The sequence below is a fragment of the Nothoprocta perdicaria genome, unplaced genomic scaffold (assembly GCF_003342845.1).
Source record: "Nothoprocta perdicaria isolate Ctin4 unplaced genomic scaffold, notPer1 scaffold_93, whole genome shotgun sequence".
Lineage (NCBI taxonomy): Eukaryota > Metazoa > Chordata > Aves > Tinamiformes > Tinamidae > Nothoprocta > Nothoprocta perdicaria.
In genome coordinates, this window is record NW_020456232.1 from 175,770 (window position 1) to 201,116 (window position 25,347).

Sequence of the window (25,347 nt, forward strand, 5' to 3'; positions counted from 1 at the left end):
ACTTCTGTGTCTACACGAAGGAGGGATCGAAAAGTTGGGAAGTACAGAGGGTGGAAAAGATGACGTAAACCTCCAGAACTTCGATGGGTTTTTTCAAAGATTATCTATACAGTTCTTTCTCTTCAGATAAAACACACAAGTCTTAACAATTTTAACACTCATATTTTAAATGCTATATCAAATTTAGTCAGATGAGGAAAAAGAAGGGTAGTATAGAATATGCCTGCTTCTCAACCCAAACCCAGCTACAYCTTCACGGGAAAACACAGATAAAACAACCAAGGTGCAAAGCAATGAAAAAGGAAACTATTGGTATTATTTAGTAAGTCTACTAAGCAAATCCTATACAGCAATTCTATCACAAGGTTAAAAAGTTCCTGTAGTGCTACTATGGAGGGAAACAAACATTAAATCTGTTTGAAGAAACTGTTAATACAGCTCTTCCAATGTGTTTTTTTTACTTCACTCATCTTTTTAATCACCATCTGAAAAAAGCTAGGACATTGTTTTGATAAATATATCATCTACCAGTGTCCCCATCTTCAGTCTATCTACAAAAAAGAAGGTATTTGCAGCGTATTTAATGACCAGACTTGAATCAACTGCTCAAAGCAGGACACATTTTCTGAAATGAAGCAAAATGCCTGGCCTCAAAAACAGTATCAAAAGCTTCACAATACCTTTAATTAAGTATGGATTACCTTGGATAGTACAGGCAAATAAAATTGTCTCCTTGGAGGAACATCAAAGTGCTGGCTTCCCGAAAGCAATGGAGACGCAGATGTTGAAAATGGACTTTCCCTGTACAGCTCAGCAGCTAAATGATTCCAATATTCAAGACAAATCTTGAATATTTCAGTTTCTTCAACTTCTGATACCAATAACATATAATGAAGAGCCTGAAAAAATACAATTTGTACAAACGATTACTAACGATTTTTGAAGGTAAGTCTATATTGCTTCAAGTTCTGTTCTCCAAGTGCTGACAGGATGGTGAACTAGCCTAACACATAGGAACACAAGGCATTAACGCTGCAGTAAAATCACTTACAAATCAGAGTTCCGAGCAGTGGAGCAACMACTTGGAAACAGAGTGCCTTATTTATTGATACTATTTTGAAAATATTTATGGTCCAACTTTTAGAACTAAAGTCTAGAAATCTTTAAAAAGTTTGACTTTAAATATTCAAAAACTACAGCCTCTGGAGCCTTCTCAGGGAATTTTGTTTTACCGTCTCAAGAAATAACCTTGGCAGTTAGCGGCAGTGACTTATTCCCAAGACTTCTACTGCTGCTTTGTTTTGGATCATCATATCCTTAAGAACTGAAGACAAATATCAAATCCACACTGCTCACTAGCATTCAGTGAAAAACATTACAAAAATGTTTTCAACAGCACTGACAAAACAGTCAGCATGAAGACAAAAATGTGAAGGCCAAGATCCCCATGGGAGAAGTCATAACTACACAGCCTAACGTTTTAAGCCTAGTTCATTTCTTCTACCCCTTGGGGCAAAGTACTGAGCCAGTAGCCCCACAGGGAACGAAAAAGAAACACCGATATATACCTAAGACTTGCAGAGACCGGGTACTAACACTTGCAGAGATCGGGTACTACAGTGACTCGAAGTATTTTAAGTCAGACTGTAAACAGCCGACTCAACACTCACACCTGCACTGTCASAAGAGGGACTCCAGGCAGCCTAACACTAACCCCACAACCTCGTGAGATTTTCCCATTTTGTTTAACTTGCAGTAACCTATGCAAGTTYGTTCTCAGCGTGCACAGCTCCTACCTATCAGTGGAACCACTCCAGAGAACTGGCTACATCTGCACTACAGAGAGGACTAGTTTACCTGGAAAGCTACTTTTGAAGTCTTGTTGCAATACAAATTAGAGAAATGATTTTTTTTTATATATTTCAAAATCACCTAAAAAAATGGTGAAACACTTCAAGATTGTACAAATATATTCAGAACTGGCTTTTGTAGATGTCTATCTTTAAGAAGAATTTAACAGTTGTGCCTTACAACACAGGAGACAAGATCTAATTTCTGCAGCCTGATCTAAACACAATAGCATAGGATACAACGTATGTTCCTGTATGTGCTGAATCCTAGAAACCAGCTTTGGCGGACATGGAATTGTATCTGAAGTATTTCACTTTAAAAGTGGCAAAGCAACACTTAATCTACAGGAATATTCTTGTATTCATGYGATTTATTTTTTGCGGAAAGGAGAGAGTTCTTGGTCTTCTAGTAACTATTAATCATGATGATTTAAGAGTGTACTAGTAATATATCCTTTGAGATATGAGTACTAATATATGTTGAATATATTTTCCTAATTGAATAAACTGAGTAACTTACCTCCATTAATGTTTCCCTCAGATTTAATCTCTTTTCTATAAGCTGACCATGCTCCTTGAGGAACGTGCAAAGAAACAAACTGAGATTCTGAATGAAGTTCTGTTCATCATCTTTTCCATTCGAGTATGCAAGTCGAATATTAGTATTTAAAGGAAGCATCTAATAAAAAGAATAAGGACACAATTAAGAATTTCCCGCTTTATGCAAAAGTAGCACATTACTGTGTGTTAACAAATATTTTTCGCTCTTTTTGGGGAAAAAAAAAATTATTCCCAAGATGGACTGCAGGGCGAATGTGTGAGCAGCTACAGAGAATTCTAACAAACTAAACATTCTTTTCCATCCTGTRTAAGGGAGCAGCGGGAAACAAGGAAGGCAAACACTCTATCAAAGTATCTTTCACGAGGCATCACAACGTTATTTCCAAGAAGTTTACTTGTGCCATACAACTTCATAATGTTAGAACAATTATGAAAGAGATTCTCCACAGTGCTAAGGTACCTTAAGAAAGATTCCCAAAAGATACAACTTTTTCAGTTATCTTGTATAGATCTCTGCAAGACCTCCTGTGAGATRCCCTACCTTTTTAATTCTTTTGTTATACAAATCATGAATTTTCAACACTGGCACTGTGTAGTAATTTGCCTTCTTTAAAATCAACACTATAAACTCATAGAACAGAGAAGAAAGCTTAATGTGTTCACTGCTGACATTTCTGCRCATGTATTCGTTCTCTAACACTTTGTTTCACAAAGCTAAGGGATTAAAAAAACAATTTTTGGTAATAAACKTAACAGTTTGAGTCAAGTTCAGATACAACAACTACGCAGTGCTAATAGCTGCAAACTGCAAAATATCCCAAAGAACCAACAGCCAAGTTAAGTGATATTTAAAAAAAAATAAAATATATGCAAATGTGTTTTCTATTATTTAGAATCAAGCTCATTATCTGCAAAAACTGAGAAAGTAGTGATCAGCCACCTAATCTGTAAGATGATTTTGGTGCATGCCAAACTAACATTAGATTTATTCTAACTAGAATTAAGCCTTAAACATCTACTTGAAGCCTGAACACAGGACAGGGAAGCAAAGGGAAGGCACAGCTCAAGCAGCAGTGTGGCTWTTACATAGCTCTAGAGAACCTAAAAGATGAAGAAACACTGCAAACAGAGGGGAAGGAAAAAAAAACAGCAACAACAAAAAAAAACACACTAAGAAGAGATTCAACACGTTGTATCGTTAAACGCTCAAAGTCAACAACCTGAACATAGGAATATCTTCCACTAATATGGAAGAGAAGGATCTTCCTCGAAACATTGGTGGGAACTTCAGTACAAACATCTCGCAGCCTAAACAATGTTTGCTGAGCAACAGCAGCACCTCACCTGCACACTGGACACTGCACACTGGACAGGCTACTTGCTAATCACCWAGTTTTGATCTTTCCACAGAGCCTAGTTTCCGAGGTGCCAGCTTAAGCAATTAAGAATGCTTTTGACTCAGTGTCTGCTTATAGTCTGCTGCTATATCCTCAAAAGGAAAAACTACCTAGGGTATTTTAGTAATATTGTACGAAGGATATTGGACTTAATGAAAGTTATGTATTATCACCTAACAAAGTATTATCGTCACCTTCAAACTGGAACTGTTGGAAATCAAAGATAGCTTCTAATCTACAAACAAGTCACAGATTTGAATATGCCGTTTTTATCACAAAATATGAGTATCCTCAGTGATAAAGAACTCCAACTAACAGCAGGAACTGTCTCACAGCAAGCCAACTTGTCTTCAAGTAAGCAGGAACTGTTTAGGATTCCAGGTATATCTTGCAAAAGGCAACTGCATTTAAGGTTACTCAGAACACTCCTCAGAAGTCTTCCTTACTTTCAATATCCCTAAGATGCCCTTCCAGACAGTGCATACTGACATAGAAACAGGACAAATATGTATGACACAACACATGGAAAACTGAACAAGTGTGAGGTAGCAGCTACAGGCAGGAGAGATTGACRTGTCAATAAGACCTCATCACTGCCTACATAAGCTACAAACTCACTGTGAAAACCTACAAACTCGTGTAACTGAGCTGCTCATGAACACCACAGAACTGCACCTTTAGGAATACTGTTACATGCAGCACTGTCAAAATCCTTGAAAAAAGTTTTGATCACTTTCCAACTGAATTAGGTCTTACAAGCCATATATGACATTTTATTGCATTTCTCTCAATTTTCCCCAGAGYGTTCAAATCCTCAAAAATTCTCTCAAATTAATCAAACAAATAGCTATAACCTAGAACCACAGATAACACACTTAACATGTTTTACCAAGCCATAAATACAATTAAAATAACACAACAAGGTACTAAGTGCATTTCCCCATCCAGATCTCTGTATTGCATCTGAATTTATAAATTGAATCGTGTTCTATGGTGTTCTATGGAAGTCAATTTCCCCATTCAAAGCAGTCAAAAGAAAGGCTCATTTAAAACATTACCTTTCGAAAAAACATTACCTGTTTTAACTGCATCATGGTCAATGTAAAAAGTGTTACAAACTGTTCCTCATATTGGCTTACACTGACACCCGCAATCTCTGTGAGGCACTTCAAAGAAACATTTCGGAACATGGGAACATTTAAGAACTATTGAAAAAAGAAAAATTAAACATATTACAAAAGTGTTATACGTTAAGCACCTTAGTAACTTCTACATTTAAGAACAGTCTATTTTTGCATGAGTACCTTGTATATTAATGTGCTGATTAACTTGGTCTCAAATATATATCCCAGAGGAATCCAGTTCAGAAATCGTAGCAAAGTTTCCAAAGTTGCATGGACTAAGGGAGCATTCTGGGAGTTTTCCTGTAACGGAAACACTGGTGTTCATTATGCAGACACTACAAAGCATGGCGTGGCGGGGGGGAAAGGGGAAGGTAGAAAATAGCTACAAAAAAATAGTGGAGAGGAAATCAGACTCACCATCACAAATTGACACAGCTGAAATATCTGGGAGAATTCATTGCACATACTGAAAACACACAAAAATCAAAAACTAAGCATTACCACATTCAGCAAAAAATTCTATCCACTTTAATCACTAAAGTGTCTATAGTCACAGAACAATTCTGGAGACCTAGGTCCTTAGAAGTGTTCACAATTACCAACTTCAAGAGGAAAAACACATTTGTTGAAGTGCCCTTAGTCTGTGCCTGCAAAATTCCAGCTTGGAAACACAGGCAATGCTCAACATTGTGTATCAACAGATGTTACATGCAATGATGTAGAAGTATCTTTGTACAAAGTAAGTTTGATATTACTTAGCAATACTGTTTTAAATAGAAAATAGGACTCCACTTAGCCTCAAAAACAAAATTTGGTAATTGCAAGTGTTTAGTCAAAACCTTAAAAAGTGGCTATCCAGCATCAAGAACAAAGTGTAACCTATTTATTAAGCATTAAATGCATATACTTGCCTGTCTTTCAAATGTTTGGCTTTTACTTGAGTTATCTGGCCGCTGGAAAAATCAAACACTTCCTCACTCAATAGCTTAAGGATCACCATGTTGTTCTGACAAAGGCTTTCACTTGTCCTGCTTGCTCCCACAATATCACTTATAAACGTTGGCCAGTGCTTGGGCCATTCTTGTTTCAGTATCTGAAGATTGAAACATTTACAGGGTAAGTCAACTTTCTCTCAACTTACTTGTGTAAAATCACATATTCTGTTCACTGAATATGTGAAGACTTCAACTTTAAGAGGAAGTTTAAAACTTTATGAACTCAGCTTACCTGAACAAGGATCATATTCAGTTTCCCAATATATACTTTCTCTTTCTGGAGAAGAGAAAAGGAGAGTCAGGTTATGAGTATTATCTCCCTTGCTTTTACTCCCCTAAAGAGAATTCACTTACTTCTACACATGTTGGGTCAGACGAGGTCTTGATAATTAGGCCGACCACGTACTTTTTTATACCTGCAGAAAAGTTGAGAATTTATTTGCCATGAGGTCAGATATCACGATTTATTACTAAACACTTTTGAACTCAAGATTCTTCAGATGTATTTAAAAAGAAATATTTCAAAAATGTAAGCAYGTGTAAATGTATACCACTGCTCTTACTTGGGAAAAATGTACCTGTTTATCACTTCTTCAGCACAACACGTGAAACACACAAAATGATACTAGGTTTGTGGGCTTAAAAACGGGCAAARAGCCTAAGAACTAGATGAAGTTCCCCAGGCACTGGCACAAGTGCTTGCAAACGCTGCTATAGAGCCCCCAGTGAAAAGTATTTCTACCCATTATGCACTTTCACGTGAAACCTAACAATTCCAAAGCTGACAAACACATTCCTACCGTTTCAGCCAAATGCTTCATACAGCAGGATACAATATGAGAAAACAATTCTGACAACTTCTTTGGCTAATGAGTCACAGTAAAGCCTATGGCAAAAACAAAGCTTTCTAGGCATAACTCTAGTTTTAATACAATTTAGTTAGAAGTTCAGAAAGACTTTGGTGAAATATCTGCAATTTATGTAAAGAGAGACTCTAGTTTATGTAGTCAACTCTCTTTAACACAGAGGATTTAAACCTAGATGCATAGCATTTAACAGCTGAATACCATACCTCATCTCAGCAAAGTTCTGCTTTACAAGAAAGAACTCAGTAATATACCATTCACTCATGCAGTTCAGTTTCCCCCAGGTTTGGACTAGTGTGGTTTTATGCCACACGAGGCTGCTAGGGTTTACAGAAGCCCTTGCTAAACCTTGTCCACCCTCCTCCATTAACATTATGTCAACGGGGAATACTCATTTTGTCTATTTCTGCTACAAAGTATTCTTAAGCAACTTGAGATTTAAGCGTCACCACTCACACTCACAAGAAGTTCTGCAGTAAACTGTCTGTAAGTTCCATCTTACCACTCTATCACCAATATCCACACTATAAAACCCATCACTGAAGACCTCAAAATAAGAAAACTCCAAGTACCTTCAGATACACATGCTCACAATCACTTTGTACAATTTGTCTGATTTCAAGAAAAACACAAAGAGAACCTAAAGTCAAGAACAACGTTAACATTGCTAGGTTTACTAGTAGCAGCCTACTTCAATTTAGCTTTGATATGACAATCAAATTTTAATACACATTAATTAAGCCCTTCAAGCCGGGCAAGAGTTTTCGTGTTGTGGAAAAGATTTAGGATATGAAAATATTTCACTATTCAACACCATGAAGTCCAAAATTTGATTTAAATGATTTCTTCAATAAGACAGTCAACTGACTCATGCAAACAAAAAGCATCCTATGAACATTATTAAAAGGCTGTCAAGTTTACAAAAAAAAAAAAAAAAAAAAGAGTTGTGTTTGAGAGGTTTCATTTGTACAATGGTTTCTTACCCAAGTTATAAACAAGATTTCAAAGACTTTACCTAAATTAGACATTCATTGAATTCCAGACCTGAGCAACAGAATTAGGAGGGAATGGTTATGTTCAGTTTTGTATTTGGGTTCCCATGAAATCTGGAAAAATTGCACCTAGAATTCCGCTGTTAGATTCAGACTACTGAGGAGCAGTTCTACTGCTAGTTTCATTGACTAACGAGTCTCTTCATTTTCTTCAAATTACCAACTCAGCAATTCACGCTATGCCAAAAAATGGCCACGCTATTAATAAAGTAATTATCGTATCACTGTCAGCCACTAAGAAATAACTGTTRATTGACATAATTGCACTGTCCTAGTATGTTAAAACTTCCCCCCCACCCGAGCTTTGACAAAGCACTGCACTAATTCACCAACAGGATACAGAAGCCCCCAACTGCAACAGCTTTACAGTGCCAGGAGCCAGGATAACGTTACCTGTCTGCCAAACCACTAYGTGAGCCCTAGAGTCACAGCCCTCTGTGCTCAACATCACTCTGACTTCGCACTCCAAAGCTGCAGCACTTGCTCTCTTGCTGTATCAGCAGAGCCAGCCTGCCGTTACTCCCTGCACGCTCTGCCACCACCAACCTACTCTCAAGACCGCTGGCAGAAGGAAAGCGTTGTCCGGCTTGGACTTCTCCACAGAAAAAATGGTGACCATAGCCCAGCAACAGACAATATGAAAGGATCAACTTGTTTTCAATGTCACATCAATACTGCAGGCTTTTAGAGTCTTTCATCCAGTGAACAAAGTCATGCTCTAATCCTTTAAAAGCATCAACTATCCAATTCCATAATGCTTTTTTAATTTTAAGCTTCAATGATGCTTTTCTGCACAGCTACAGGCATTTTTACTGGAAGTATTGCAGTTTCTACTCAAAAATTAGTAGTTTTTTAAAATCATTCCATATAAAGATGAAATAATTTGGGTTAAGAAATAGTATTTTAGGTTTATAGCAGGACAAAAATTAACAAATGCCAAGTACTGTCTTTCCATCAGAAACATCCAAGGAACCCCTTCAAGGACAATACTCCCCTGTACTCCCCAAATTCAGGGTGCCTTGGGGACTTGCAGGAAAGCGCTTATCTTAGAGGGACAGGCACCGGGCATGCACGAACCACACAAACACTGCCTAGAACAGAGATCTTCAACCAGGGAAGCCACTGAACAAGACTTGAAAGACAAGAACAAAACTGTCGAGTTCTGATACTTCCCTGTCAGAACCGCTGGACGGGAAGAGACAGCTATTCCTAGAAAACTTGCATTCCAGAAGGCAAACACAAACACCTCAACCACAAAACAAGGACACAAATGTGACCTTCTCCTCCAAGGACCTGTTTGACAAAGATAATCTGATCTCACAAAAAACTGCAACCAAGGGGGCAGTCCCTAGTTTCCACTCCAACACTTTGAGATGACACTGGTGCTCACAGTATCCAGTCACAAGTTCGTTCAAAGGCCTAACTAGTATTATTGAAAAAATTAATTTGAAGATGTTTTAAACCTACCTTCTACCAGCTTAGCTCCTTGAATCAGCTCATTAAAGAGYCACACAGCCCTCAGCTCAAAGACAAAGCCCAGACAAATACAAAATATCTTTTCCCACACCAGTTAGCCAGTAAATCCACATCACAGCACCAGATTATGTTTTAATTATCAGAGAAGCTGGACATCATCACTGTAACAAGGCCTAGACTGTTGTCTCGGTAACATTTTTGGTGCAAAAGAGAAGGAAAGACACAGTCAGGATGCAGTAACAGAACAAGGGTACTTCAAGGCCTTTTGGAAAGTTTCTGTACAGGTACTGTAGATCTTAACTGACAGCTACTTTTCCCTGGAGCAGCAGGCTGTGACTGTGAAGTGAGAAAGGAGGCTCAGGTACACGCTACAGAACATGCTACAGGTACATGCTACAGAGGGGCATTTAAATGATGTGAAGGGCTAAGCAAGTTAGGTTTAATGGAGTATTTGCACTCCCAACTGCACAGGGAGCCTCAGAAACCACACAAAGGGGCAGTCTGATAGGAGGCTGCAGGACGAATGGGTCACACTGAAGTGAATCCTGCCCACACGTTTATCCTCGGGGCCCCTTTTATCTAGTAGAGCTACTTCCTTATCTCAGCTCCTCAATGCTGGAGCAGTTACACACTGCAAAGCAGTTGAGTATCACTGGCAAAGCAAGATACACACTCCTGGCCCTGACCAGTTTTGGTCAGCCTCAGAAGCGCTGACTCTGGGGCTATAATCACCCATTCTGTCCGTGCGACTCCCCACCAGGCATCCTGCAGGTGCTCTCCCGGCACAGACCACARGGGCAAACTGCAACCATTTCTGGAGGGAAATTAAGTTCCACAGGTGATCCAAGTTACCCAATAATTACAGCAGAATAGGCCATGAGAAACATAGCATTATGCAACTTCAGTAAATTCTGAATCCAGTCTAAATTGAGAAATGCAATATATTCTAAAATGTATGTCCTACAGTTTGATTGCTGATACTTTTACATTTACATTTCATCTGGACTAACCTGAGCTCAGAATAGCTGCTATCGCGACAAAACCGCAGCAGTTATCACAAATGCACAATGTGCAGCTATCTTAGTAACACAAGTACATACCTGAAGTAAAGACAATTTGKCTAAAGATAAACACACCCTTTTATACTATTACAGAACAACACCATTTTAGAAGTGTTTACAACTGTTACAGTTGACAATGTGTACGTGCATTTACATTACTACAATKAACAAATTCTCCATTCGTATGAAATAACAAAGGGATAAATAAAGCACACAATACAACTTGGCAAAAACAAACATTATTTTGTACCCCAAATTAGAGTTTCAAAACCTCAAAGTGAACTAATTCCTCTGGAGAAGCTTTTAAGAAGCTTATTCCTAATCGATCAAGTTTTGAGGCAACTCATAGCTTAAGTAACCTCTCATTTTTTGTCACAAGACACGGTGCCTTTTACCCTGCTGTCCCAAAGATCTTTCCCCACAGCTGGTCAATCCATATCAATTTGCTTTAGAGAAAACAGCCTTCATGAAAACTCCTAGAAAAAGGGTAGATCTTGTATTRTCCCCCACATCCCCCAAGTTCTTTATCACATCATCCATATCATTCACTTCAAGGCACAGAGTACGGGSATGGGAAGAGTCCCCCTCACAGAGCAAGCCCATGTAACTCCCCCTGGAACGAAAGCATTCCCCAGAAAAAAATCTCCTCTACCACATCACTTTCCACCAGATGAAAAGCTTTACGCTCTACTCCGAGTTCTTTCTGCAAGCCAGTAAACTGCAYGTCTCTGAACATTTCAATTTGAAAATGAGAAGTTGTACAGGCAATTCAGATTTCATARTGAGAAAGTGCTTATCCATTTCATCTCAAAACACTACAGACAAGCTCCTCCTGTTCACAGGATCAGAATTTCATTTATACTGCAGGAGTAATGAAACATATCACTAAACTGGAAGACCAAGCAGCCTTTCTCAGCAGGTTATACACTTAAAAGAAAATCCTATTGAGGCCATAGCACTATAATCAAGCGACATTCCTTCTAAGTAATCATTATTAAACAAGCTGCTGTACTGAAAATCAGAATTTAACACTATTTAATATTATCTTGATAATCTGTTGGGGTTTCCTTGTGTATTTTATAATAGTTTGATACCGCTGAAATAAGCCAAGATGATCACTGCACGGATTGTTCTGAAATATACCTGCATGTTTTCTCTCAAAGAAGCTTCAAAGAAGAAAAGAAYGAAAAATCACATATCATTTATATACTTCCAAGAACAATCCAACACACTTTCTTAAAAGGTTACATACATCCTTAAAAAGCAAGTATAATTGACGGCTATCAACCATGACTCAACACACTCGAAGGCCAAACATATTGGTCAAACACCTGCCCTTATTGAACTGGACTTCAAGGATTCGGTGTTCTACAAATCCACTTTTGTCTAGATAAACAGTTCAGAAAGAGTTCAAACTGCTAGCAGCTAAATAAAAAAAAAGAAGAAAACAAAAAACACACAAAGTCCCCCAAAAGTAATCATTAAGATCACTTAAATGTTTCAGAAATTATTCAGCTCTTAGTATACAATCATGAAGAATAAAGATGTATTCTCCAAAAGTGATTACAATCCTAATTTTTAGAAATAAGTGATACCTGAGCAATAGAACTACTCACAAGCTAAAATATATCAGTGTCAGAATAGCTCAAGACCAAAAACTAACATAAAATTAGGAAATTCAGCAAGAACAGAGGCCCAGCCCAAAGAACATATCTTCTAGAGAAGTGTCTTTTCCTACTTATGTTTAGAACTCTGGGCTAGTAGCTAAAAGTTTCCGACATTCACGCAGAAGGAATAACAGAACTCTGCTTATTCTCAAAAAATAACTTGTTCTGATGTACAACTTAAGGCTGAGCTAAAAAAAAAATTAAAGTCAAGCTACAGTTCAGGCTAATTGATGAAATTAGCTCATTTATTCCAGGTTTGTCAGGTAGGTTGTTCCAGTAACTGTTTTTACTCTATCTTATTCCTGCTCAAGTCAAACCTACTTTTAGAGTCTACATCCTTAAGTACTGTTATTGCTAGAAGTGAAAAATAGTACTTTAATAGAATTATTTCCATTGTAATCAAAAGTAACATTGTCAGCTAACATGTTTGTGACATAAATCAGACATGCCCAATTTGATAAAATAAGATACAAGTWAAATCAACTCATTTTAAACTTGTCCAGATTAGTTTGTTCCTACTACTTTGTTACAGTGGTTTTCAATTTCTTGCACCCCACATTCTACTAGTTACACTTCAAACAGGAAAATCCTGCTAACCAAAGAGATGAGTGGATTCATCATAAAGTAAGCCTCGATTTAACTGGTCTCGAACTGGTCATTCAGGCCTCAATGAACTGCCATGTGCAGTTCCCTTGTATCATATATTATTACTGGGGGAATGTAAAGGGGAACACAGATGAAACGGGAGTAGATATGAAATATCCAGGTTATAGATTTTTTACTGCTTTACTCCCTCACAAACTTTTGAGGCCAAGAAGGATCAAATGCCATTTTACACCMAACATATTTTGCTCCTCTTTTCAAGGCTGAATTAAAAAGCACAAATTTGTTTAGGGTGAAGGATACTCTCCCCACTCCAAGGCTTCAGAAAAGAATTCAGAGTAGTGTATCAACAGATGACTGTATAACAAGAGGGAGCACTTTTATTCTGCATGGTAATGTACTGAGCTATGGTTATTGTATCTTCTCAGATGACAGCAACTAGTCAAACAGTACTACCATGCTTGTAAGCAGCAAAGTAATAACAGAGAAAGCACCAGTTCAAACGTATCAGTTTCACGACTCATTCAACAGGCAGGTATACAGTATTATGTCGCCTAACAAACAGATGACCCAAACAGCAGCCAACATCCTTAGTCTATTCAACTACTTATCATCTMTTCTATGCATTCAGAGTATATATTTTTACAACATGCTATTATTGAAGTATATTCTGTATGTGGCATTTTTTCAGCCCTAAACTATTAAATCAGTTTATCAGTTACTCTACTATACTTCCCTTGAAGGCCAAGTAGTAGTAAGCAGAATTGGCAACTCCTTTATTCTAACTTCTTTTGCTCTGTTCTGCTCCAACAGCAGAAATTTTTAGGAGAATCACTTACAAGTGCTGAAATCGGGTGGTTATAGGAACACAGACAACAGTAAGCTCACACATGCTAGATAGTAAAATCACAAAGGAGATAACCTCTGGGTGCTCCCCTAGCCTCTCCACAGAAAGTAACTGATCTTGAGCCTTAGTTGAAACTGTTTCCTAAAGTTTGTAAGGTTGTTTCCAACACCAGAAGGCTTGTGAAACTATTTCCATTGCCAAAAAGACCTRTGCTCCATCTATTAACCTCGACCTGGAAGGGGGGGACGGGAGGGGGAGGAAAATACAAAAAGAAAAAAGATGAAAAAGAAGAATCTCCCTCTATACATTTGTCACAGACTTACAATTATCTTTTCAGCAATAYGGATTCACAGCAAAAGCAGTAAAACCTGAAAAAATATCTTATAACTACTAAAAAAGAGCTCACAATGGGACATTAAAAAWTTGGAGTTAAGTTCCAAAATCACCTTTTACAAAACAAATTGAAGCGTGGAATGGTGACGACAATATTCAAGTTTTGTGAATTCTTTGTGCCAAGAACTTCAAGTAGTGGCACTCTGAAATTCAATTTATCATAATGTGGCAGAGAGCTACATGAACAAGCTAATCCTTTAGCTTTACCAGAGAGTTAAAAACCCAGTGTATTTCCAGTCAGTATAATAATACTTAAAAACCTCTGTAATTCAACACTTAATTACAAAGATTTGGACAGAGAAAATATTTTTTTTAAAAAAAAACTTAAAAGCTTCATATTCCTTGCAATGATAGAAAGTTAAGAGTTTGCCCTATACTGCATTTTGAATTATAGCAGACTAGCTGCACATACATGAATTAGAGCATTTCACAACCTAGAGGAACGACCACTAACAGATAAGACTATCCCTTTTACTCAGTGTTTCTATTTTGCCATGCTTATGGCTTTTTACAACTTCAAAAGAAAGGTCTGTGACATACATTAGTGTTGTCCACCAGGAGCACATGGAAAGTCACTTTCCAGTCTGYCAGAAAGATGACAGCCTAGTGATGGGGCTGGAGACACAGCACAGGCAGCTGTAGAGACCCTCCTGTCCTTAGCAGGGAGGACTGAAAGCTCCAGCTTATAGCCAGAATCAGCCCTCTGCAATGGCCTAGGTTAAGCTGCTTCATGTTAAGTTTGGTTTGTGAGTTAATGCAGCAAGTCATGCTTCAGAAGTACCAGTCCTACTTTTTAGTTTTTAAAATTGAGTGCTTATTATCTCCCCATTCCCGCCACAAAAAAAAACCCAATCAAACAAAAAGCATCATCCAGAAAAGCATAGACAGCCTTAGTATACTCGGACTTAGGATATTTACATGAGAATTAAGGGCTAAAACCTCAATTCCTACACAAAGATAAGAGACTAGCACAAAAGCAACTCCTTACCTTCGCATTGGTTCCTTGGAAGAATCTTCCATCTTGTTTTTATCACGTTTTCCAAGATCTGCAGTCCATAATACTGAAAGTGGAGAAGARGAGGATGTGAGCATGTTACTGGAGGACTAACACTAACGTTCAGGACTCTCATTCAGTCAAACACTCACACTTAACATCTAAGACTTCAAAAATATTAAACTAACAAATTTAGTTAAATTTAAAAAATGCCTATTCACCCATTTACTGAGGTTTCATGCATTTTTTCTTGTTTCATTTTTTGCAATACTAGGTCCTGCTCTTTGATCATGCTCATACCAGGAGGGAAAAAAAAAGCCCTCTGGCAGACAATTTTGACTATCCGGAGGAGAGAAAGCAGCAGCCACGTATGAGTTTGCATCATAAATGACTGCTCATACATTCAAGTATTAACACAACCAGGCTCCTAAAATACTTAGCAGCCTGGATGGTCTGAAGCTTCCTATCATTCTGCTATGGGCTGAAAAAAATCTTGTCTTAGCATTGCATGTACTGACACTGACACTTTCTGAGTACTTCCCGAACTCCGCTGGTGCATTATTTCAGGAACAGCAAGACAACCCACAGGTTTATTTAATTTCAATGCCCACCCCAAGATGGCAGCTATTTCTACTATTTAAAGATGAACTTTTGTGCTCAGTCAAAGAATAATAATGTTAACACGCTCTTGGAAATCCTTTTACCTTTCAGGAATTACTTCCTAGGTTCTTACCCCAAACTGTTACGTTTGCAAAGTAATCAGTAAGGYCAGTCCCTCTGCCCATTTGTCCCTACTGCCAACTCACAACAACAGGGAAAAAAGTTTGTCATGATATGATCRAACAGCTTTAATATGCAAAAAAAACCATTATCATGAATAGACAGGAGAGAAAAGGGGACGAGGGATTTTGTGTTTGCTTTATCAGCAGTGGATTAGGAAGAAAAAAAAAAAAGTATCACATTAATGCCTGAAAGGTAAATTTATATCTTTACAGTTAAAAGTTTGGCTGAGAATAAGAGTTCTTCTTTAAAATGGTTAGTTGTTACACAAGGTAGGATCATTAGCATTTCAACCAAAGGGATCATGTAAACTTCAGTTTAATAAAAGCACAATGTAGACTGTCCCAAGCTACATTGTATTAAAATATCTTTTTTGCTGTTCTCATCTTATAATCTACATTCATACACTTTTCTATTTGACCCAAACTCCCACCAACTTCACTTGACATCCTGCATTTGCAAAGCATTCTTTGATCTTCCAGAATCTCGGAATCTTGGATACAGAGAAAAAAAWTCTTGCAATTACAAAAAACTGGCAGAGTATTTTTTCTCACAGTAATCAGCAAGAGTTTATCGACTAGATAATTGGTAAATTTACATAATTACATTACAGCTAAATTAAAATCAATRGAACATTCATAAAAAAGAAAGTATGAAAACAGTTTAAGCAAAAAGCTTCACTATACAGGAAGCAATTTCAGGCAATACTATAGTTTTATACTATATGTATACTATATATATAGTTTATACTAATATATACTACACTATATATGTATACTCTCTACATATTTATACTACAGGATGGCAGCCAGGCTACCAGCACAAAATATGCTAGTGCTTCTAGTAATACTGAAAATACGTACATTTACATCAGAAAGTGCTGATGTTGAAAAAAAAATCTGAACTACAGCTGAACTCCCAGATTGTATAATCACATCTACTAACATTTTCAGGTAATAGCTAGCCAGAGATGGCAGTTCTGCTTGAAAAGTCTTTTTTTTCCCATCCCCAAAGCCAACTGACAAGTTTTATTCCACCTTGCTAAAGCAGTAACGACTGAACAAAATTGGTACAAAATTTTGACAGAAAGGACAGAATTAATCTTGCTTTAGTCTTTTCCTTAGGATTTCCTTTGAGCCAATGGAGAGAAGAGAACCACTAGAATAACTTGCCACATGTATTCCTCATTATCTGCTCCAATATTTAATTTAGAAACTTTTAAACTGTTARAATATTAGTCTTGCCTAGGTGTCCATTCAGTTTTTCTGTACATAGGCAACTACAGTTCTGCACATTACTACTTTCTTCTTCATCTCTTCCTACCCTTTTTCCCCACTACTAGTAATGTTTACTTTGCTCTATCACTTGCATGTGAAATGAAACAGGAGAAATAAATCACCGACACAATCTTTTTCTAAATATCCTTCTTACCATACTGCATGAGGGTCTCAAGTCTATCAGGGTACTCTACATGAGGCTTACTGTTTTATCTTTTGGAACATTGTTAAGCTTCGTTTGATTGCAGGGTTGTAATAATTTTTGGTACTTTTCACACAATGAGATACACCAAGTTCAAAAAAACCCTACTGATATCAGTTACAAGTTTCACTGTCTGAACTATTACAAATGTACTACTGCAGCTGTACAAGCAAGTATATTTAAACTGAACACAAAATGAACATCCAATATCGGGATTTTTGTTTGTTTTCTAATAGTCTATATTATAGCAATCCACTGCTGAGTTATGAAGATGAGGGACAGATAACAGCAAAGACCAAAAAAAGCATGAAATGATCCCTATGGTAGAAATTTCTATGGTACCCTTATTACTTATTCTATGCACCAAATCCCCCTTCCCTCCCACCTCCCAAGAAACAGAAACAATTGATGAACAGAATTCAGTTAAAGGGAATCAAAAGGGTAGACCTTGTGGAGGCCTGCCGTCAAAGCCTAGCTGTGTCAGTTGCACAGGAAGACACCCCTTTTCTTCCTATTACAAGCAATCAACATAATGGAACATTATGATTAATATCAGGTAGTGTTAACAGCTTTAATTAAAGAAAAAATATGATTGCATAAAAGCCAAATGTCATAGTGCATAAATTTAGCACCAAATCATTTGCAATTTATGTAAATTGAAGAATTCTTTACCTGTTGCTTTCTTTCTGTTCCTCTAATCATCTCATTTTTCACAAGACAAATTTGAGTTTTAAAAATACTGTTGATAAATCAACTTAAACATTAGTAATGTCTGTCAGTATAAAAAGCAAAGTTTACCAGGCAAGCAAACAGGCAAACACTGTTACTTAAAGGTTAGCACTTTGAGGAAGTTCTTTAAACTGTTTTCCCCTAAAATTGATAGAGCAATTAAAAAAAAATAAAAAAAACCTTTCATGAATACCCCACCTGAATCCACAAATCATTCAAACATGAGTATTTTCTGTTTGAACACAGTGTGTATCAAGCAGAAAAACATGCATGACAGTTATTGAAGATGTTAACCATCCAACTCAAAACAGTGAAAACACATTTTGAACAACTTTTTTGTTCAAGCTTCATAATCAGAAGGAAACATTTTAAATTGTGAAGAAAAACTGAATGCTGTCCCTTTGATTACTAACATGATGGATGGATTGAAAACAGCAGTACAAAACAGTGCGTTCTGCATATTAGTAAAGATTAGATCTCATACTGCACAGAGTTTGGGATGCTTAACTTTCATCGACTGCTCAAAATCTGAGCCTAATAAGGTTTCTATTTTGCCTTTCTTACACCTAGGGACAAATTCTCTCCTCAGTTATATGCACATGGCTGTCATTAAGATCAAAGACAGCCAAGCATTTACCCAAGGAAAAAATATGGCCCTAGGAGACTTTTCACTACTCAGATGCATACGCACACCAATCTTTGGAACCAGCATTAGGTTTGCATGGGCCTTGGAGGAGGGAGAGGATGGGAGGGGGGGGAAAAAAAAAAAAAAAAAAAGGCAGAGGGGAGGAAGACGAAGAAAAACCTTTCTAATTTAGCTCTTGTTTTAAAAAAAAAAGCGGGGGGGGGAAAGGGTGGGGAGAAAAAAGCTCTCATCTACATAAAAGGAGATTTCAGTAGTTGATCCATTTAGAGTTCATGCTTAAAGCCAGCTTTGGAAACTTTCTTTTTGGAGAAAAAAAAAAAAAAAAAAAAAAAAAAAAAAGCTGGTTTGTATCAAGAAAATCTCTGCCTAAAAATAAGATACCTTCCTCAAAGTTCATGAATGGAAGAAAGAGAAAAGCAAATAAATAAAAGTTAATTTACTTACTTTGGTATTCATGTTCTGAGAGAACTCCAAAATAGTATCAACCCTTGTCCATGCATCAGGATGCTCTTTCAAATGAGTCAAGACTTCCTGTGCCATTCTTTGCTAAAAGCAAATTTGATTTTTAAGAAAGTATTAGTATCAAATTATTTTAGAAGATAGATACTGTCAGTGAAGACATTAATACATAATGTATCTTTAAATCACTTATTCAAGTTAGAATTCAATGACGAGTAACAAGTCACTTAAAAACTGTGTGCCTCATAATTAATACTTAATTAACAACCAAAGTCAAATGCATAGTCGTAATTCAGTTGAATTGTTCCAGTAAAGGCTAATAATGAATGTTTAAGAAAATTCAATCAAAATTTCCTAGGTTAAATTTTATTCCATGGTGGAGGAAAGGAGGAAGAAGTGGTTTTAGTAATGGTTCTCTTTTCCTTTGGGCAACATTATTAATTATTGCAGTAGACACCATAGTCTGAATGATCTTCAAAATCTCTTCATTTATGCACAATAGCTTAATCAATGTTATATCCCTTTTCAAGCCCRTATACACAAAAGGACTTTTTAGAAAGAGTCAAGTAACATGAGATATTCCACAAAACAATAAAGAATTCTGCTGCAAATTACCTCAACTACAACTACCAGGCACTGACTTAGCAGGATAAACTTTTCCAAAGTTGCGAAAAACAAGTTATGTTACAAATAAGTTTAATTCACTCTTTTACAGCACTGCATAAACAACTCCATGAAAACAGAAAAGTTAAATCTAATTTTGAGAAACATTTAAAGCTCACTATAGTGATATAACTTTCTAATTAACTACATGAATACACTTGAGCTAAATAACTCTTCCAAGAAAATGATTTTGGAAAGATAGAGGCCCCTCAGACTCAAAAGTTTATGTATATAAAAGGTATGTATATAAAAAAAATGAATTTAACTAATCAAAATGTAAAAGGAAAAGAAAAAAACAATAAAGAGTGAGGATGTCAGAAATATCGCTACAATAACGGGATCTCTCTTTAACAGAATTGAGCAACCCCCACTGTGGCGCTGACTTGAAATAGCAAATCCCTGTAGATTCAGTATGAAGTAGTGCCACATAAACGCTTTTAAGGCCAGAAGCAGTACAAACATATTCTCTCAGTACTGCTTCAGAGCTAATAAATTCAGCAGCTTTGAGACAGTTTAGTGTAAGAGAAAAAGAATAGCTGTATTAGTTCCAGAGTCAACTTGGGGATGTTTCTATACAGTCTCCTTGGTGTCTCTAATACTGCTGACATGTTACAGGATTAAATATCAGCATCAAGGGAGTACTTGTTCTCTGTATCGCTTTCCCAGCTCCCGAAAAGTTTGCTTTCATACTCAGTAGTATCTTATAACACTTCCTGGGCATCAATTCCAAACATAATAAAATATATGGCAATGCTTAAGACTCAAAATATCACTGTTGCTGCAACTGGAACAGGGAGGGGCAGAACAAAAATAAAGTAAGCTGCAAATAAATCTTCAAAATTTTAATCTGAAAGACCAATGGAATTCAGAGTTTGGGAAGAGTATGGTAAGAATCTTAAGTTTGAATTGCCTCAAGTCTTCTCAGCAGTGCCTTGAAAGGGATGGGTGGAAGGCGAGGAAAAAAGCCACAGAGAACAAAGAGGGGAGGGAAAAAAAAAAAAAAAAGGAAATTAAAAGGTCGACAGAAAAGTACTTCTTACTTGCCCAGGGCAGATCAGCAGATAGGGTTCTGCAAGCATCACAGCAGAGATAAGAAATAAGTGAAGTAGGAGGAGACAGGTGAATGTGAATAGAAATACAGCTTGGGCTATCTAAACTGCATTCAAAACAGTTCTTCCACGCTAGTTTGACTAAAAAAAGAACATGGTAATCTGCCAATCTTAATGCTCGTTTCTTCAGCTTCTATGATACATGTCACCTCTTAAGTCATACTCTAAGGTGACCGACTCCACAACAAAGCCATTCTTCCTCCAGGAACGCTTTCTGAATTCCTCTTCTTGGAAGAGGCAAGAGCCCATGGAGCTCACTGGAAAATAATCAGCATCTGCAGGTGTGTACTGCAATATCGAAGTCTAGTTGTATTAAAGTGTCAGGTATTGGCACACTTACAGGCTTATATTGCAACTCACTTTTGAAGGTTAAGGGTCTCCTTTTCCATTTTTGCTGCTTCTTGTATTAATTTGTCTCACTTATCAGAAGTTTAAGAGCTATATAATTCAATAAAACTCCACCCAGTTGATTCATAAATGAAAGAACTTCTCCCAAAAACAGTGTAACGGCTGTTTGAGCATTATTGCATTTAGTCTTCTGTTTTCATGCTGCTACCTCCTTATAAGCCTTTCCAACTTCTAAGCTCTATTCAAAAGCAAAGAATACTACCATCATCAGCTATTTTAAGTCAAAATGGTAAACATATGACCCACAAACACTTGAGAGTCCTTGCTACTTCTAACCTCAAACTACACCAGTACCCTTGCAGCACTACTTGCTTTCAATATTCTTTTTTATCCAAAGTAATTCAAGAACTAGATAAAAGCAACATATGATTCACTTTCAAGACCATATATGCACATAAGACACATGCACACATAKCCCCCAAAACTGAATTTAGTACTCAGAATTTGTACTAGATCTAGAACGTGGGAAAAATTTGCGAAGAAAAACAGCAACAAAAAGAGGTTAAAGAAAGGAGAAACTCTTCCCTTAAACACATGTAAAATAYTTCTTGGTAAATACAAATACTATAACAACATTAAGTTCCTCCTCCCCTCTTCCTCTCCCCTCAATGTAATCCTTCAGTGAAGCCACTAGTGAGTTATAGCTTCAATCACATCTGTAACAATAACAGATAAATCATATCTCCTTGAAGAGATCAGAGAAAGCAAGCTGCAAGAGAAACTACCATTATCAACATGCTCTTGTGTATTCCAGCAGTAAAAGCAGTCATGGAAAAACACAAGACACATACAGAACTGGTATCTTTCAAAGAGCTATTCCACTTTCATTACACAAGATCTGCTTTAGACATGGGCACATGAACTGCCAGCAGTAGTCTAGTCACTAGCAGAGTAAATTTGCTAGTATTACTCTTTTTTATTGAAATAAATTGTCTTTCCTCAATTCATTTGCTTTAAGATTGAATAYAGTCAATAAACAAAAGGTCTAATTCAACATTACCTGTGCTCCTTCTCCATGGTACAAGCAGTTCACCACATTGTCCAAAAGATTGATATCCAGTTTCTGGTTAAAATCCAGCAGCTGACGAGCTGCATGGTCTGCTAACATTGTCATAATTGCTGGCATAGATTACTGTAAAATAAATAAAGAAGTCTTTGATCAATTACTAAGAAATTACTGTTAGATATAATTCTAAAGCAAACTCTTCAACCCAAGTATCTTGTTTCAATGAAATGAGCTACATACTAGATATTAATACAATACTTCTATAGACTGTAAAACAAATATGAGGACAAACTTGTACTGTGGTTTCACATGCTACTACCCCAAACAAATTCTCAGCAGGTTTAGCACTAGTTTTAACTCTTAGTACTAAGAGTTTAACTTAATTTTAACTCTTAGTACTAAGAGTTTGACTAGGCTATTGAACTAGTTGTTAGGTATTTGGCCATGGGGTAGGAGAAATGAAATAATATACCAAGTTTATTTCTTAAATGTTTGTAAAATGGCAATTTTGCCGATAGAAACACCTAACCATTATAAGCAAAATCAACTCTAAAAACACAGTGTAGTTTCCAAAGCCAGCAGACATATTCAGACAACCATTTTTAAAAACCTGCAAGCCATTAGTTATGGAAATGTGATCTAGATATTCAATAGGAAGTAAACTAGAGGTATTCACCCGCCCCAGTAGCTGAAACAATATATTCAGAAGTATACAATATACAAGCAAGAAATTGTCACTTAAATCAATAAAGTTGCCAGATTCAGGAGACTTCAAACAAGAGGCCAAGAAGGTGACATATCACCTGAGGTCATTCCAAGCAGAAACTGAACTGGGAAATCTACTGGAGGTCTTAGGTGCCATAAGGTCAGCAGCACAGTTGTTAACTCCTTGTCCCAGGTATAACAGTCTCAAAACTATGCAAATGAAGTCACATGTGCACACGTACACAAACATAAATAATGCTTAACAGTCAGATTAGCAAAGGAAAGAGAATGCACTCTCAAAAAGCACAAAAAAAACAGCCAAAAGCCATGGAATTTTGGATATTAATTTATAATCATTTCTCTTCAAACCACCATCCATACTGGAAGCATTCCATTATTTATTGCCTCGGTCTCACCTTAATTGGTGATGTTGACACATATTCCTACCCTCTCCTCTACAGCAGCTCCTTGCCACTCACCTTCCTTTTCCGGAGTTACAAATGAACATACAACTCCAAACTGAGAAATATGCAGGGGTTGGGAAAAGTGCCAGACAACTCAAAAACCTAGATTAGAMCATATTCAGCAAGACAAAGTCTGAAACTCTTTTAGAACTGCCCCCTTCCCACAGCCTTCTATCTATGTATTTGAATGCACAGACATATATTCAAATACGTGCATAAGTAAGTAAATGAAACTGCTATGTCCAGTTCATCCCTTATTTAGAGAAAGAGCAGAAGTCAGCTTGTTGTTTTGCTAAGTATCTTCACATGAAAATAAGAGGTAGTTTTACACCTTACATATTTAAGTCTTAAGCTTAAAATTGAAGAGCAAAACAAACCTGTGACTCAACCCAAGTAATTACTAATTAAGTGAAAGTCCTACAATAACATGCAACCTGAGAAAAATCATTCTTTAGAAACATACTTCTGCAGCAAGTATCAAGGAATGTTATGCAAAATATTGAATGTAAATGAACAATTCAATTGTATTTTACACATAAAATTGCATATTTAGAATCACTACGCCAGACTTCATTTTGAAGGTGCCATATCACCATCCAGTCAGCATTTTTGCAGTATTCTGTCTTTCTAAGGAAAATCAAGTAAAAGCTAAAGTAAAATTATTAATATCCCACAACTGCCCTTCTCCTGTTGCCTCATTGAAATTTTCAAGATGATGTTTATGAAACCAAGATGCAAAACAAGAAATAGAAATTCTGCTAACACAGATACTTAAAACTTAATCTTGCAGAGGTTAGTAGGCAGTACTATCAAAAAGAAATCCAAATAACTAATATGTACTTCAGCTAAGAGCAGTTAATACTCCCATCAGGCACACATACTTCCAGGCACACCCCTTTCTGCTCACATTTGGTTTCCACGGCTCAGCCATGAGCTGTGAAAGCTGTTTTCAACTACAATTAACATTTAAAAATAGATGCTTTTCAGGTAGCAGCCTAGAGTTAAGCCCATTTCAGCTGTTTTTAGGCAGCACACGTGATTAAGAGAAGTTGGTAACCACATGGAAGCCAATAGGAAATGTTTTGAATAGAGCCCTTTGCCACTCCCAACATTATCTTCAAAATGACCTATGTATTTGCAAACTGAAATATAGAAATGGCAGCTTTGTGGTCGATACCAGCTGCAATCAACATGATTTYCTACTCCTTATAGTACCCTATAAGTACCCCACACAAAGCTTATAATCTCCRATATATTACACTCCTACACTTTTCCCATCATGTCTGAACTTGAACAGTCTTAAGCTTCAGTTCCAGACACTGCTGCAGATCAGTTCAACGCTGCCAATAAGTGGAGCAACAAAAGCAAAACGAGAAAAGTTGAAAAAAAAAATCCAAACTACAACATAGCAAGAACGTGACACCTATCGAAGGTCAGAAGAACTGCATTTAAAGAAAACTGTTTACATAGTTATCCCAGTTCTAAATGACCCTGGACCTTAAGTTTAAGGCCACATTAGTTTGTGATCTCTATTTGAATCACTGAAGTATGCAGCACACAGGAATAAAAATATACATTTTAGAAGCAAGATAAAATACTTACAAGTGTTCACAATGAAGCCTAGGGCACATGGCAACCATTTTACAAAGTAGTACTGCTAGATAAGCTGATTGCAGGCAACAATTAATTCAGACAAAAATAACACAAAACCCACAGTGGCGTAGTGGAAAGCTGCCCAGCTCTATAATAAACACATAACCGCACTGCTAAATGCAGGCGAATTATCATCCCCTCCGCTCTCCGTCCCGACGAGTTCTCTGCATCACTCTCACCTATTTTTTCCCCCGCTGCACAAGCAGAATGGGCGCGCACAGGCGAAGACACCCGCGCTGCATTAAGACACCAGGAGGCCTCACGCAACGGTTGCTCCCCCACGTTTTGCTTCGCGCACGCACGGAGAGGCCTGGGCACGGGCCCGCGGCGGGGCCCCGCGCAGCGCCGGGCGGGCCGGCC

The 25,347-nt window shown here is 37.2% G+C and overlaps 1 protein-coding gene across 1 annotated transcript in view; it reads right to left on the reverse strand.

Annotated features, from left to right (window-relative positions):
* The window catches only part of XPO1 (exportin 1), a 38,145-nt gene extending 12,905 nt beyond the window's left edge, over positions 1-25,240 (reverse strand). The window contains exons 1-12 of the mRNA XM_026052914.1: positions 25,167-25,240; positions 22,160-22,291; positions 18,965-19,066; positions 14,881-14,953; positions 6,282-6,343; positions 6,160-6,204; positions 5,844-6,025; positions 5,350-5,398; positions 5,113-5,232; positions 4,885-5,013; positions 2,371-2,529; positions 702-899 (exon numbers count right to left, since the gene is read on the reverse strand). Of these exons, the coding sequence (XP_025908699.1) occupies positions 702-899; positions 2,371-2,529; positions 4,885-5,013; positions 5,113-5,232; positions 5,350-5,398; positions 5,844-6,025; positions 6,160-6,204; positions 6,282-6,343; positions 14,881-14,953; positions 18,965-19,066; positions 22,160-22,285 (1,245 nt within the window). The 5' untranslated portion in view covers positions 22,286-22,291; positions 25,167-25,240. The remainder of the gene's footprint in view (positions 1-701; positions 900-2,370; positions 2,530-4,884; positions 5,014-5,112; positions 5,233-5,349; positions 5,399-5,843; positions 6,026-6,159; positions 6,205-6,281; positions 6,344-14,880; positions 14,954-18,964; positions 19,067-22,159; positions 22,292-25,166) is intronic.
* Between the last annotated feature and the right edge of the window lie 107 nt (positions 25,241-25,347).